At 49.6% G+C, this 16,244-nt stretch overlaps 1 protein-coding gene across 2 annotated transcripts; it reads left to right on the top strand.

Annotated features, from left to right (window-relative positions):
- Nucleotides 1-444: 444 nt before the first annotated feature.
- Nucleotides 445-8,748, top strand: DUSP26 (dual specificity phosphatase 26). 2 transcript variants are annotated; one of them, XM_015145054.3, is made up of 4 exons: nt 445-734; nt 2,825-3,118; nt 6,331-6,545; nt 7,868-8,748. In XM_015145054.3, exons 2-4 carry the CDS (start codon nt 2,898-2,900, stop codon nt 8,065-8,067), a joined length of 636 nt encoding a protein of 211 aa, XP_015000540.1. In that variant the 5' UTR covers nt 445-734; nt 2,825-2,897; the 3' UTR covers nt 8,068-8,748.
- Nucleotides 8,749-16,244: the final 7,496 nt, after the last annotated feature.

Below are 16,244 nucleotides of genomic sequence, written 5' to 3'. Positions count from 1 at the left end.
TCCAGGTTGCCATTGTTTGAACAAGCTCAGCTCTGCCAGTAATGAGCTGTGTGACCTGGGCAGAGTACTTAGCCTCTCTATGCTTAGGTCGCCTCCTCCCTAAAATTAGGACCACAGTAATCATGCCTCCCTCATAGATTTGTGGGGAGGATAAAATGTCTTAAGCTACATGAAGTACATGGCATATAATGAAGGCTAATGGGGGCTACGGACCGTTGTTCTTTATGACACGGTTTCTTGAGACCGAGGCATGTATAAGCCAGTGCACAGAATCGTGTCTATGTAATTAGTTAATTCTGTCTGAGAGGAGTGTGTGTGTTTAAGACACTGCCTGGGATGACTTATAATGTAATCTTTAGGCAAAACGCTTTGTAATTGGTGCAGCTCCGAAAACACACGCATGCATTCCAGGGGGTGCTGCTGGGGCTCGGCGGGGCCGTGTCTGGTCTGTAAGGAGCGCCGGCTCCTAGGGGGTTGCTGGGGAGCCCACGCTGCCGGCGACTCGGGCCACTGAATGTGAGACCGAGTCCCTGTATGTCACCAGTGCACACGCTGATTTGAACCCTGCTTCGACGTGCGTGTCATGGCTTAAAAATAGCTGCTAATCTGTCAACCTGTCTTGGGCAGAAACAGCGGCGGCGGCGGCGACAGCAGTGGGAGCGTCATGGCCGTGGCGCTGTCTGCGCCGGCGATCCGCCTTTCGGACTGAGGCCCAGCGCAGCGCTTGCAAAGAGGTAGAGGGGCTGCGGTGGGCCTTCGCCTTCCCAGCTGGCTCCCCAGGCCGGAGAGAGGCGCCCAGCTAGGGGAGACGGGAGAGGGAGGGGACCGGGAAGCAGGCACCCGAGCCCAGCGAGCCAGCCGCGCTCTCCCGGGCGACCTCCCTTCGCGCGCGGGGCCGGGCTGCCTGGTTGGGAGGACTGGGGCGACAGCCATGGACCTGTTACAAAGGCGACCGCAGACGGAGGGAGGGCGCGGCGGGCCACCTGGAGCCGACGGATGGGATTGGAGAATGCCCAGGGCTGTATCCTGAGACAGAAAGGGGCTTCTGCACCCCCTCCCCGGGAAAAACAGCCCCACAGAGCTCCTTCTTAGACCTGGGCTCCTTCGCGCTTCCCCCATCCCATTCATCATCTCGTAGACAGCAGACTCGCTAAGAGGAAAGGTTGTATTGTAATAAAGTAATGGGGTCTTTAGGCCTGAGTGCAAAGGTAGAAGAAGATGATGGTGATGGTGATAGTGATGGTGGTGATGGTGGTAGGGATGATAGTGATGGTGGTGGGGATGATGGTGATGGTGATGGCTGTAGTGCTATATTTCTGTGCTCCTTCTGGACCCAGCCATTGAAAACTCTCTCTCTCCCTAAACACCCTAAGATCCAATCTTCCCTCACCAATCGGGGTCCTAAAACCCCTCTTTTAATGCCCTGTAAGTGCTTGGTTTCTCTTGGCACTGGGGCAAGGGAGAGCTGGGCCTTGGCTAGGGGTGTGAGACGGGGACAGAGCGTGGGCAGGGACAAAGATGGTCTCTCACTGCTGGTCATAGAGTTGAAGTTCCCCTGGCAGGAGGCCGGGAAGGGAGTGGGAGGGGATTCTGCAGGCTCCAGGACCTCCTGCTTTCAAACAGGCAGGACCACAGGTGTGAGAAGATGGGAAGGGAGGGGTCTTGCCATTGTTGCCTCGCTGCCTGAAGGTCCCAGGGCAAGCCTCAAACACTGGTTCTTCCCAGCTCTGCAGCTCAACAGGTCATCTGAGACACAACTGCTAAGCCCCTGGTTATTGACCTCATGTGTTTTGTAGAGTCACTTGACTCCAACAGCCATACACTTGGTAATTCTAAGCCTCTGAGCCCCTGGACCTGGCAGGATCCTTCATTTTTCCCTTTCCTTCCTGCTTTCTAGCCCCCCACCATCCACCTCTGTCCCCCTCCCCTCAAGACACACACAGACAAAACACTTCAACCCTGCGTCAGTTCCGCCACCATCCACCTCTGTCCCCCTCCCTTCAAGACACACACAGACAAAACACTCCAACCCTGCTTCTATTCAGAAATTCTCACATTAGAGCTGAGATCTGATCAGTAATTTCTTAATGCTGATCCAAGGAGGGGAGTTTGCCTGTTGTGCACATAGATTGGTGCCTTCTTCCATAAGCTCGTGCATTCAGCAAGTATTTTTTTCCCAAACTTACTGTTCCTCTTTATTGCTATTCTCCACTCACCCCATCCCCCGCCCACCACACCCTTCCCACAGCAGGTTTATCTCTGAGGCAGTGGCAGGTCATGAAGGGGTTAAAGTCTAACTCTCTGGCACAGAGGTGGCAGGCCTGACATGTGTCGTGGCCTCAGCTGCTGTTGTCTCCCTGCTAATTGTCTCTGGATGGGTCTAAAGGTACCCCCAGCCCCATCCCAGCTCCCTAGGCTCTCTCCCTATAGCCCCAGGCAGATGAGACCCAGTTTCCAGCTGGCAAGATCCCCAGCAGTGGGGACAGCCACCCAAGTGCTAAGAGTGTGTGTGTGTGTGTGTGTGTGCACACGCGTGCTGGCAGTGGGGGTGGGGTGACAGAGCAGAAATCCAGCAGCTGGGCAGCTCCCTCTCCCCGTAAACAAGGACATGTGACTCTCCCACCTCGTTGCGTGGCAGAGCCAAAGAGCTGAGCAAAAGGAGCTGCTGCAGCTTGAAGGAAAAGCCACCCCTGAAGGCTCCCGCCAGAGCCAGGCTTTACCTTCTCTCCCTCTAGAATCTTCTCCCGAAGGACCAGCCCAGGGAAGGGAAGAAGCTGCTCTGTACTCACTCAAGTGTGTCTCACACCCCTTCCTCTTCCAGCAGCAGCTACCTGGCGACAGAACCCATCATCACCGCAGCCACTCCTGCAGCTGCCACGGTTTCTGCCACCTCTAAGATGTGCCCTGGTAACTGGCTTTGGGCTTCCATGACTTTTATGGCTCGCTTCTCCCGGAGTAGCTCAAGGTCTCCTGTTCGAACTCGAGGGACCCTGGAGGAGATGCCAACCGTTCAACATCCTTTCCTCAATGTCTTTGAGTTGGAGCGGCTCCTTTACACAGGCAAGACAGCCTGTAACCATGCCGATGAGGTCTGGCCAGGCCTCTATCTCGGAGACCAGTATGTATCGGGCAGACTGGGCCCACGGCAAAGCGTGTGTGTGTTTGTGTGTGTAAGAAAGGAGAAGGGTGGCAGACAGCATGGAGTGGTGTCATTGGTTCCTGGTTGAAGATTGAGGGGATAGGGCACATGGGCCGAGGGTAGAGTCTGCAGGTTTGGGAGAGTTTGGTCAGGATTATTGAAATACCCAACTCTGGCCACAGTGTCTCTTGCCTGTAATCCCAGCACTTTGAGAGGCTGAAGCAGGAGTATCTAGAGTACAGGAGTTCTAGACCAGCCTCAGCAACAAAACCAGACTCCATCTCTACTTATCATTTTAAAATAAAATAAATAAAATAAAAATACCCAACTCTGGACAGAAAGACTCTGTTCCAGTAATAATATCATTCATGTATCACATATTTATTATTATGTGCCAGTGCTACATACCAGGCACAATAGATGACTTCTCTGACCTTCCATCTATTGTGCAATGTCTCTGGGAAAAGGCAGTCACTGGAAGCCAGGAGCAGTAGGTAGGAAGCTGCAGTGGTTTCTCTTAAGACCAAGCAAAGCGGCAGTGCCTACAGAGATTCTGCAATTTGAGGGCTAGTGGGGGAAAAACATCAAAGGAAGAGCCATCCCCACTTCTCTCTCTCAAAGTTATACAAGGATTTTGTTTTTGTTTTTGTTTTTGTTTTTGTTTTGCTTCTTTGGTTTGTTTTGGTTTCTTTTTTCTTTTTTTTTTTTTTTTAGTGTCACTCTGTCACCCAGGCTGGAGTGCAGTGGCGCGATCTCGGCTCACTGCAACCTCCCCCTCCCGGGTTCAAGCGATTCTCCTGCCTCAGCCTCCAGAGTAGCTGGGACTACAGGCATATGCCATGTTGCCCAGCTAATTATTTGTTTGTATTTTAGTAGAGACAGGCCCAGGCTGGTCTTGAGCTCCTGAGCTCAGGCAATCCACCTATCTCGGTCTTCGAAGTGCTAGGATTACAGGTATGAGCCACTGTGCCCAGCATTGTTGTTGTTTTTGAGACAGGGTCTCGCTCTGTTGCCCAGGCTATAGTGCAGTGGCCCAATCTCAGCTCACGACAAACTCCACCTCCCGGTTCATTCTCCTGCCTCTGCCTCCCAAGTAGCTGGGATTATTGGTGCCCACAACCAAGCCCAGCTGATTTTTGTATTTTCAGTAGAGACGGTGTTTAGCCATGTTGGCCAGGCTGATTTTGAACTCCTGGCCTCAGGCGATCCACCGGCTTCGGCCTCCCAAAGTGCTGGGATTACAAGCATGAGCCACCGTGCCTGGCCTACAAGGATTTTTTTCACACTCACTATCTCTCTTAATCTTCACAACAGCCCTGTGAGGTAGGTATCACTATCCCTGGGTTACAGATGAGGAGACTGAAGCTCAGAAAAGTTGTGACTGGCCCAAGGTCACACAGATTGTAAGTAGCAGAGCCAGGACTTGGAGGCTCAAGTTCAGTGCGCTTACTGCTTAAGGAGTTTGCCCTGGACAGGACATTCGCCCTGAGATATGACTGTGGTGCCCAGGGGCATCTGCCACCAAGCTGAGGGGTCTGGGCCAGATGAACACCTGAAGGCGATGTCATAAAACAGGGTAAATGTGGCCAGGCGTGGTGGCTCACATCTGTAATCCCAGCACTTTGGGATACTGAGGCGGGTGGATCATGAGGTCAGGAGTTCAAGACCAGTCTGGCCAAAATAGCAAAACCCCGTCTCTACTAAAAATACAAATATTAGCCTGGCGTGGTGGTGGGCACCTCTAATCCCAGCTACTTGGGAGGCTGAGGCAGAGAATTGCTTGAACCCGGGAGGCAGAGGTGGCAGTGAGCCGAGATTGTGCCACTGCACTCCAGCACTCCAGCCTAGGTGACAGAGCAAGACACTATCTCAAAAAAAAAAAAAAAAAAAAAATGGTAAATGTGAGCCTTGGAATATCTGGCAAATACACAAGAGGGTTCTGGGTGTCAACAAGAGTAGAGACACAGGGGAGTTACGTGTGGAATGGATGTCAGAACCAAACTATCTCAGGGTGAGCAGGACCGATGAAATGAGCAGAACAATCTGCCTGACATTCATTTCCCCTCTGCAGCATCATGGCTGCATGGCCATCTCCTCTTTCTGCCTGAATACCCCAGGGACAGGAAAACCACTCTCTCCCGAGGTGCTCCACCCTTTCCTTAGCTAGACTCCACCATTAAAATGTACTTCCTTGTATGAAATTGAAATCAGCTGGCCAGGCGCAGTGGCTCATGCCTACAATCCCAGCACTTTGGGAGGCCTGGGTGGGTGGATCATGAGGTCAGGAGTTCAAGACCAGCCTGGCCAACATGGTGAAATCCCATCTCTACTAAAAATACAAAAATTAGCTGGGCATGGTGGTGGGCACCTGTAATCCCAGCTACTCAGTAGGCTGAGGCAGGAGATTTGTTTGAACCTGGGAGGCAGAGGTTGCAGTGAGCCAAGATTGCACCATTGCACTTCAGTCTGGGAGACATAGCAAGACTCTGTCCCCCCTCCCCCTCAAAAAAATGAAATCTGCTTCCCTGGGGCTTTAATTCCTTGATCCTGATTCTCGCCTTGAGAACCCTACAGATCCAAGACAATCCCAATTCCAGAAAACACACTTTCAGTTCTATTATGGCTATTTTTACCCCATCCCCTTAGTCTTCTCTTCTCCAAGCAAAATATCCCCTATACCTTCAACCACGGCTCACAAGACAAGACTCCAAGTCATTGCCCATCTTGATTCCTCCCTTCTGGGTCACTAGTAAGTAAAATAGTGTGCTTAGGCCAATAGTAGGATCCAGGAGGCCAGGCATGATGGCTCACGCCTGTCATCCCAGCACTTTGGAAGGCTGAGGTGGGAGGATGACTTGAGGTTCAACTCCTTGAACTCAAGGAGTTCAAGACCAGCCTGGCCAACATGGTAAAACCCGATCTCTACCAAAGATACAAAAAGTATCTGGATGTAGTGGCATGTGCCTGTAATCCCAGCTACCCGAGAGGCTGAGGCAGGAGAATCGTTTGAACCCAGGAGATGGAGGCGGCAGTGAACACTATAGCCTAGGAAGCAGAATGAGACTCCATCTCAAACAAACAAACAAAAAAGAATCAACAATAGGATTCAGGAAATGAACAGGGTGTACTCAAGGGACTCTTCCCCAACAACCTGTCTTTCCTACTCTTCCTTTAACCTCTACTCAATGCAGGGATATGGCTAGCAACCGCCGGGAGCTTCGCCGCCTGGGCATTACGCACGTCCTCAATGCCTCACACAGCCGGTGGCGAGGCACGCCCGAGGCCTATGAGGGGCTGGGCATCCGCTACCTGGGTGTTGAGGCCCACGACTCGCCAGCCTTTGACATGAGCATCCACTTCCAGACGGCGGCTGACTTCATCCACCGGGCACTGAGCCAGCCAGGAGGTAGGAGGGGAATGCCAGGAGCAGGAAAGAACAGGGTACCTGGAATTTGGGGAAGTCCAAGGGTCTGAGAGTGGAGTGAGATTTCAGTGACATCACAAAACGCTCAGGATCTTGTTAAGAAAGAAAAAAATATCTCAACCATTTTTTTAAAGCAATACAGAAAAAGACAAGAAGGAAATTATCAAAAATGTTAAGAGTGTCAAGTTATACCTGGGTGGCATGATTATATGTGATCGGTGTTTTCTTTTTTGTTTTTTCGAGATGGAGTCTTGCTCTGTCGCCCAGGCTGGAGTGCAGTGACGTGATCTCGGCTCACTGCAACCTCCATCTCCTGGGTTCAAGTGATTCTCCTGCCTCAGCCTCCCAAGTAGCTGAGATTACAGGGGCGTGCCACCACATCCAGCTAATTTTGCATTTTTAATAGAGACGTGGTTTCACCATGTGTGCCCGGCTGGTCTCGAACTCCTGACCTCAGGTGATCCACCCGCCTCGGCCTCCCAAAGTGCTAGAATTACAGGTGTGAGCCACTGCACCCAGCCAGCAGGAGGATTTCTTGAGCCCAGGAATTAGAGGTTGTAATGAGCTATGATTGTGCCACTACACTCAGCCTGAGAGGCAGAGCAAGACCCTGTCTCTAAATACATACATATATTCAATGGTTGAGAATAACAAGCTGGAATGGTGGGGAGATAGAGGAAGGGGCTGGTAACGACAGTGTTTTCAATTGATTCATTCACGCTACTCTATGCAAAGCTGGCTCTTACATCAGTGGTGGGTCTCCACCTTTGACCCCTTTCAGGTTTATGGACACTGAGCCATTGCATGTCACCTTTCTCTCATTCTGTCCAGGCCTCTCCCCTTTTGCCAGGGATCTGCATTCGTAACATCCACTCATCTGCACCCATTCCTGTCTTCACGCACCTGTACTTACCTGTCTTCCTTTTCCCTGTCCATGTTTTTTGAGCTGGAGTTTCGCTTTTGTTGCCTGGGCTGGAGTGCAATGACACAATCTTGGTTCACTGCAGCCTCTGCCTCCTGGGTTCAAGCGATTCTGCTGCCTCGGCCTCCTGAGTAGTTGGGATTACAGGCATGTGCCACCACGCCCAGCTGATTTTTATATTTTTATTAGAGACGGGGTTTCACCATGTTGGCCAGGCCGGTCTCAAACTCCTGACCTCAGGCGATCTGCCCCCTTCGGCCTCCCAACGTGCTGGAATTACCGGCGTGAGCCACTGTGCCCAGCCCCATGTCACCCTTTCCCCAGCCTCCTCCAAGCTGCCACAAGCAGTCTCGAAGCTCTCTCTCTGTGTCTCTCCTCTCAGGGAAGATCCTGGTGCATTGTGCCGTGGGCGTGAGCCGATCTGCCACCCTGGTACTGGCCTACCTCATGCTGTACCACCACCTCACCCTTGTGGAGGCCATCAAGAAAGTCAAAGACCACCGAGGCATCATCCCCAACCGGGGCTTCCTGAGGCAGCTCCTGGCCCTGGACCGCAGGCTGCGGCAGGGTCTAGAAGCATGAGGGGAGGGGGAGAGAGGTCAGGCCAGGCCTGTGGGTGGGTCCCTGGCTCCCAGCTGGAGATAGGAGGCCCAGGTGGCAGGTAGCAGGAGGCCCAGATCACCCATCCTCCCCTGGGGTCAGGAGAGGCCGAGTCCCAGGCCACTGTCACTCTTTGTGGGAGGGGACGGGGAGTGAGGTTGGGCAGTGTGGTGGATGGGCACCCAGGAAGGGTTGACCAGGGAAGGAGGCAGCTAGGCTGTAGATGAAACATGGTCCTGGGATTCAAACACCGCTGGGATCTGGCCAGGGTGCTCCCCGGGATTCACAGTCCCTTCCCCTCTTTGTGCCCAAGTGTTCCCCTCTCTCCCTCACCAAAACAAAAGGGCCATCTCTGCCCTGCACTTGTGCAGAAAGTCAGGGATGCAGCAGGCATGAATGCAATGGTGTAGAGTTGTGTGAAACCCCTAGCATAGAGACAGACAGCGAAGAGATGGTGTGAAAAGCTTGCAGAACCAGAGAGAGAACCCCACAGACTTTCCACTCCAAGCGCAGGAGGAGGTAGCTAGCGTGTGAGGGTTGGCACTAGGCCCATGGCTGCTGCTTGGGGCCAAAAATGTACAGAGGTGCATGGCTGGCAGTCTTGAGATGGTCACTCGCTTACTGGATCCAAGTGTCTCGAGGAAAAATAAAGATCATGAAAAAGAAGAGAGTTTCTTGAAGTCATTAACAGTTTGAAAGAGTTCTAGGCCTCTCTCCTGGGAACCCCAGCCTTGCTGGAGAAAAGGACAGTTCCTGACTCCCTTGTATCCTCCACCAGCCTTCAAACCTCTGCCAGTTCTTCTCGTGCCCTTTCTCCCAAGTCCAATTTCATGCTCCTACAGGGATATCTTGGGCTGTTGTTTCCAGCTAGTCCACAAAGGGGCAGCAAAGGACCAGAAATTTCAGGTTTGCAACAAACTCTGTTGCTGTTCAGAGGGCACACCCTGTGCCTTCGGAGTTTAGAAGAGGTCTCTAGGCCGGGCGTAGGGGCTCACGCCTGTAATCCTAACACTTCGGAAGGCCGAGGCAGGTGGATCACCTGAGGTCAGGAGTTCAAGACCACCCTGGCCAACATGGCGAAACCCCATCTCTACTAAAACTACAAAAATTAGCCGGGCATGGTGGCGCACACCTATAATCCCAGCCAGGAGGCTGAGGAAGGAGAATGGCTTGAACCCCAGAGGTGGAAGTTGCAGTGAGTCGAGGTTGCGCCACTACACTACAGCCTGCGTGATGGGAGGAGACTCCATCTCAAAAAAAAAAAAAAATTGGTCTCTATTCACATACCTTGGTGTTAAGAAATATACCACCACCAGGCATGGTGGTTCATGCCTATAATTCTAGCACTTTGGGAAACCGAGGCGGGCCAATTGTTTCAGCCCAAGAGTTTGAGATCAGCCTGGGAAACATGGCAAGACCCTATCTCTACAAAAATTAAAAATTAGCCAGGTGGGGGTAGAGCATGCCTGTAGTCCCAGCTACTTTACGAGGCTGACTTGGGAGGATGGCTTGAGCCCAGGAGGTTGAGCCTACAGTAGCTGTGATGGCATCATGGCATTCTAGCCTGGGCAACAGACCAAGGCCATGTCTCGAAAAGAAATGAAAAGAAAGAAAAGAAAAGAAAAGAAAAGAAAAAGAAAAGAGGCTGGGTGTGGTGGCTCATACGTGTAATCCCAGCACTTTTGGAGGCCGAGGTGGGTGGATCACTTGAGATCAGAAGCTCGAGACCAGCATGGCCAACATGGTGAAACCCTGTCTCTACTAAAAATACAAAAATTAGCTGGGCATGGTGGTGCACACCTGTAATCCCAGCTACTCGGGGGGTTGAGGCAGGAAAATCACTTGAACCCAGGAGGTGGAGATTGCAGTGAGCGGAGATCACACCACGGCACTCCATCCTGGGAGACAAAGCTAGACTCCATCTCAAAAAGAAAGAAGAAAGAAAGAGAGAAAGAGAGAGAGAGAGAGAGAGGGAGGGAGGGAGGGAAGGAGGGAAGAAAGGAAGAAAGGAAAGAAAGAAAGAAAAGAGAAAAGAAAATACAGGGGACAAAAAAAAAATCACTTAATTTAGCTGTATGTCCAGTCCCAAAGTATAGAACTCAGAACCTTAAAGTTGGTAGGTGCCTTCATAGATTATCCATTTTCACTCTCCTCAGTCATGGTCTCGCTCTGTCGCCCAAGCTGGGTTGGGGTAATCTTGGCTCACTGCAACCTCCGCCTCCTAGGCTCAAGCAATTCTCCTGCCTCGGCCTCCTGAGTACCTGGGATTACAGGTGCCAACATGCGTGGCTAATTTTTGTATATTTAGTAGAGAAGGGGTTCCACCATGTTGGCCAGGCTGGTCTCGAACTCCTGACCTTAGGTGATCTGCCCACCTTGGCCTCCCAAAGTGCTGGGATTACAGGTCTGAGCCTCTACACCTGGCCACTTATTCAGTATTTTTGACAACAGTCATCAAGCATTTGCTTGAACATCTTTGAGAAGAGGAAACCACTACATAATTTCCACACCATCCCACCAGCTCTAAATCTTAGAAAGCTCTGTCTTGCATGCACATGATGCAATCGTGTTATGGTGCTGCTGAGAGGAGGCTGAAAGATCTGACCAACTAGGATTCCCGGGCTGACTGTAGCACGCGCCAATTAGGGGAGGTGGGCAAGTCACTTTACTTCTTCCCCCTCTGTTTACTGGCAATTGTACAGCAGACTTCCATGGGATTGTTGTGATCATTTAATTAGATAAAGGGACTGGGTGCACAATGACTCACACCTGTAATCCCAGCACTTTGGGAAGCTGAGGTGGGCAGATCACTAGAAGTGAGGAGTTCAAGACCAGCCTGGACAACATGGTGAAACCCTGTCTCTACCAAAAAAATACAAAAATTAGCTGGGCATGGTGGCAAACACCTGTAATCCCAGCTATTCAAGGGGCTGAGGCAGGAGAATTGCTTGAACCCAGGAGGCGGAGGTTGCAGTGAGCCGAGATGGCACCACTGCATTCTAGCCTGGGTGACAGAGTGAGACTCTGTCTCAAAAAAAAAAAAAAAAAAAAAAAAATAGATAAGAGACATAAAGCCCAAACACATCAGTATTTAATAAGTGTTCTTTCTCTTCTTCCCTCCCTGTGACAGCCCTTCCCATGGTTTGAAGCCCGCTATCAGGGTTCTCCTGTGTCCTCCTACTTTTAGCCTAACAACGACGATTGTTTTCAATCGCCTGCATCTGTCATATTTTAAGTTGCCAACAGTGGCATTCTTTTCCAACTATGGCAACTGAAATTCCATATCTCACAAAATGGATAGGTCTCAATGCTCCAGGCTAGACCTATAAGATGGGAGGACAGCAAGATCTATTTACTGACTGTGATCTCAAAATGTGGTCACTGCTAAGGGACACATTTATCTAAGGGAGAGAGTGAGGCCTTCATTAGAAATGTTGACTCTAGGCCGGGCACGGTGGCTCATGCCTGTAATCCCAGCACTTTGGGAGGCTGAGATGGGCAGATCACTGGAGGTCAGGAGTTCGAGACCATCCTGGCCAACATAGTGAAACCCTGTCTCTACTAAAAATACAAAAATTAGCCAGGTGTGGTGGCACATGCCTGTAATCCTAGCTACTCAGGAGGCTGAGGCAGGAGAATCATTTGAATCAGAGAGGCAGAGGTTGCAGTCAGCTGAGATTGCACCACTGCACTCCAGCCTGGATGACAGAATGAAACTCTGTCTCAAAAAAAAAAAAAAGAGAGAGAGAAAAGAAGAAAGGAAGAAAAGGAAGGAAGGAAGGAAGGAAGGAAGGAAGGAAGGAAGGAAGGAAGGAAGGAAGGAAGGAAGGAAGGGAGGGAGGGAGGGAGGGAGGGAGGGAGGGAGGGAGGGAGGGAGGGAGGGGGAGGGGAGGGGAAGGGAGGGCAGGGGAGGGGGAGGGAGGGGAGGGAGGAGAATGTTGACTCTAATTAAATGCTTTGATTCGCTGTCAGACCATGGACCAAAGGACTTAAGTATAACTAAAAAGAGCCCTCAAATCACTCAGGCTCTTAGAAGGACTGACTGTAATTATGATCTCACCTCCTTTTTCTTATTGCTTTTTTTATTTTTTTAGAGATAGTCTTGCTCTGTCACCCTGGTTACAGTGTAGTGGTGCCATCATAGCTCACTGCAGCCATGAATTCCTGGGCTCAAGTGATCCTTCCACCAAAGCCTCCCAAAATGCCGGAATTACAGGTGTGAGCCACCATGCCCTGCCAGTTCTCTTCTAGAAAATATATACCTACTAATGTAACCTAACAGCCATAACAATATCTATCCAGTCTGAATGGTTTTAGACTCTTTGCATGTAGAATAACTTCAGAATTTAATTCTAACTTCTAGTAGGGAAGTATTGCTACTAAAGTATATTTGAGGCCTGACACAGTGGCTCACGCCTATAATCCCAGCATTTTAGGAGGTTGAGGCGGGCAGATCACCGGAGGTCAGGGGTTCAAGACCAGCCTGGCAACATGGCAAAACCCCGTCTCTACTACAAATACAAAAACTAGCCAGCATGGTGGCACAAGTCTGTAATCCCAGCTACTCAGGAAGCTGAGTCACAAGAATTGCTTGGACCCAGAAGGTAGAGGTTCCAGTGAGCAGAGATCATGCCACTGCACTGTAGCCTGGGCAACAGAGCGAGACTCCATGGAAGGAAAGAAGGAAGGAAGGAAGGAAGGAAGGAAGGAAGGAAGGAAGGAAGGAAGGAAGGAAGGAAGGAAGGAAGGAAGGAAGGAAGGAAGGGGAAAGGAAGAAGAAAGGAAGAAGAAAGGAAGAAGGAAGGAAGGAAGGGAGGAAGGGAGGAAGGAGTATATTTGACCAAAGAACAGCTTCCAGATTATCCTCATAAAAGAGTTTATACATTTGTATTATTTAATAAAGACATATTATGGCTATGCCCAGGCACTCTTCTGTCTTTATTATTATTATTATTATACTGTAAGTTCTAGGGTACATGTGCACAACATGCTGGTTTGTTACATATGTATACATGTGGCATGTTGGTGTGCTGCACCTATTAACTCCTCATTTACATTAGGTATATTTCCTAATGCTATCCCTCCCCCCTTCCCCCACCCCACAACAAGCCTCGGTGTATGATGTTCCCCACCCTGTGTCCAAATGTTTTCATTGTTCAGTTCCCACCTGTAAGTGAGAACATGCGGTGTTTAGTCATTAAAAAGTCAGGGAACAACAGCTGCTGGAAAGGATGTGGAGAAATAGGAACACTTTTACACTGTTGATGGGACTGTAAACTAGTTCAACCATTGTGGAAAACAGTGTGGCAATTCCTCAAGTATCTAGAACTAGAAATACCATTTGACCCAGCAATCCCATTACTGGGCATACACCCAAAGGATTATAAATCATGCTGCTATAAAGACACATGCACACATATGTTTATTGCAGCACTATTCACAATAGCAAAGACTTGGAACCAGCCCAAATGTCCATCAGTGACAGACTGGATTAAGCTAGAAACCATCATTCTGTGCAAACTGTCTTTGTCTTTGTAGATACCAACTCATTTAATCCTCTGTGAAGTAGGTATAATTGCAATTGCTTAGGAATGGGCAGATTGAGGTTACCTAATTTGCCCAAGGACACACAAACAGTAAATAGAAAAGCCAGGATTTATACTTGCCAAGGAAACACAAGGACACACAAACGGTAAATAGAAAAGCTAGGATTTATACTTGGGTTCTGGCCTCCAGAATCTATCTATATAAAACATCATCCTACTGTGCTTTGCCTTCAACTCCGCCATCTCAAGTTGTATGTGGTGTGTGTGTGTGTGTGTGTGTGTGTGTGTGTTTGTGTGTGTGTGTGTATTGGGGGAGGGAGAAGAGGACTTGCTACTGAGACTTCAGACTGGGAAGCCCCACTCTTACTAGCTCCAAGAGTTTACAACTGGAGATATCAAGTGACTGAAGATTTCCCTATCTTTCTAGAGATTGCCACTCTTCTAGAGGGATCTATGTAGTTCAAGGGAGAGAACTGGGAGGCCACAGCCTGGGTGTCACGTAGGTAGAATCAGTCCTATCCTTCATGGGGGGCCAAGAGTGACACCTGTCACAAATGAATCTCACTCCCACCTCCAAAACCAATATTAAAAATCCAGTCAGCCTCCCCGATCCTGCTCTTGGGCAGTTAATCATTTGACCCCAAACAACGGACCAGAGCATTAATAGGAATAAATGTGCTCTTGTATTCAGCCTGTGCTTCCAGCCCATGGAGCCTTAATGCTCCGAAATTGAGATCAAAGTCAATCTTGTCATTCTATCCCTTTTTCCCTTATCACCTCCAGCCACCAACTCTGCAATGTTCACTCAAATCCTTGAGCAGACCCGTGGAGCCTTTGCTTTCTCTGGGGAGGTGGGGGATGCTTGCCCAGTCCTTCACCCCTGTAACTAATCCCAGCTGGGAAATTCCACAGGGATGCAGCTAAGGGAAAACTACTGATTCTGAGCCCCAGTGTGGCAGATGGAGCTGGAAATACACAGGTAGGCAGCTCAGAATTTTGCTGGCTATAGTGGATTCAGCATTGCTGCACACAACGGCCCTGCTAGAAACGGATCCCTTAAAGCAAAGGAGGACTGAATAGAATAAGAATGGTCCAGGTTATAAGGAAAGATAAAGCCTGTTCATCATAAGTTTCTGTTCCTATTATTATTTTTTGGGTGGGATCAAGAGGCAAGAGATTCAAAAGTTTATGAGAAAGCCCTATACACACCCAAATTCCTAGAACTTGTGAATATGTCCCCTTACCTGACCACAGGGACTTTGCCTTTGATTAAAATGACAGCTTTAAGATGAGGATATTACCCTGGAGTATCTGAGTAGGCCCAATCACAGGCATCCTTAAAAACAGAGAACCAGCTGGGCGCAGTGGTTCACACCTGTAATCCTATCACTTTGGGAGGCCAAGGCACGAGGATAGCTTAAGGCCAGGAGTCTGAGACCAGCCCAGGCATCTCTACAAACAAACAAATAAAAATTTTAAAAATTAGCCAGACATGGTTTTAAAAATTAGCTAGGTTAAAACCATGCCTGGCTAATTTTTAAAATTTTTATTTGTTTGTAGAGATGGGTCTTGCCTCCCAAGGCTGAGGTGGGAGGATCACTTGAGCCCAGGAATTCGAGACTGCTGTGATCTATGATCCTGCCACTGCACTCCAGCCTGGGCAACAGACCAAGACCCTGTCTCTATAAAAAATTAAAATTAAAATTAAAAAGTGGTGAACCTCTTCTGTGGTGAGAGGTTTGATATGAGGAGGACTGGACCCCCATTTGCTGGCTTTGATGAAGGAGATGGGCAGTAGATCACACACGTAATCCCAGCACCTAGGCTCCAACGATCTGTCTGCCTTGGCTTCCCAAAATGCTGGGATTACAGATGTGAGCCACCTAGGCTCACCTAGGCCCCATTTGCTGGCTTTGATGAAGAAGAGGGGCAGTAGCTCGCACACATAATCCCAGCACATTGAGAGCCTGAGGCGGGTGGATGGCTTGAGCCCAGGAGTTCAAGACCAGCCTGGGCAACATGGCGAGACCCTGTCTCTATGAAAAAAAAGAAAATGTTGTGCAATGGAATACTATTCAGCAATTAAAAATGAATTATTTAATGAAAAATAAGAGGGGCATAAACAAAGGAATGTGGGTGGCCTTTAGAAACTGGAAAAGGCAAGAAAGTGGATTCTTCCCTCAATCCTCCGGAAAGGAACATAGCTGAGGTCTAAACTCTGGCCTTTTTCCTCTCTTGCCCAAATTCCTTTCTTTTTTTTTGAGATGGAGTCTTGCTCTGTCACCCAGGCTGTAGTGCAGTGGCACGATGTGGGCTCACTGCAAACTCCAGCTCCCGGATTCAAGTGATTATTGTACCTCAGCCACTTGAGTAGCTGGGACTACAGGCACGGGCCACCATGTGCCACCATGCCCAGCTAATTTTTTGTATTTTTAGTAGAGACGGGGTTTCACTATGTTGGCCAGGCTGATCACAAACTCTTGACCTCAAGTGATCCACCTGCCTCGACTTTCCAAAGTGCTGAGATTACAGGCGTGAGCCACCACACCCAGCCCCAAATTCCTTTCTAAGGGGCCGCAGGATGCACCTTCTACAAATCGTAAAATCTCATCA

Source organism: Macaca mulatta, chromosome 8, assembly GCF_049350105.2.
Source record: "Macaca mulatta isolate MMU2019108-1 chromosome 8, T2T-MMU8v2.0, whole genome shotgun sequence".
NCBI classification, from domain to species: domain Eukaryota; kingdom Metazoa; phylum Chordata; class Mammalia; order Primates; family Cercopithecidae; genus Macaca; species Macaca mulatta.
The sequence above is the reverse complement of the archived record's forward strand: the minus strand, read 5'-3'. Positions and strand labels throughout refer to the sequence as shown.

Bases quoted from the DNA above. Each gene is read 5' to 3' on its own strand.
- DUSP26 (XM_015145054.3), top strand. From the start codon at position 2,898: ATGTGCCCTGGTAACTGGCTTTGGGCTTCCATGACTTTTATGGCTCGC. The intron at 3,119-6,330 runs GTATGTATCGGG...TACTCAATGCAG, and splicing joins GGCCTCTATCTCGGAGACCA to GGATATGGCTAGCAACCGCC. The intron at 6,546-7,867 runs GTAGGAGGGGAA...CTCTCCTCTCAG, and splicing joins GGCACTGAGCCAGCCAGGAG to GGAAGATCCTGGTGCATTGT.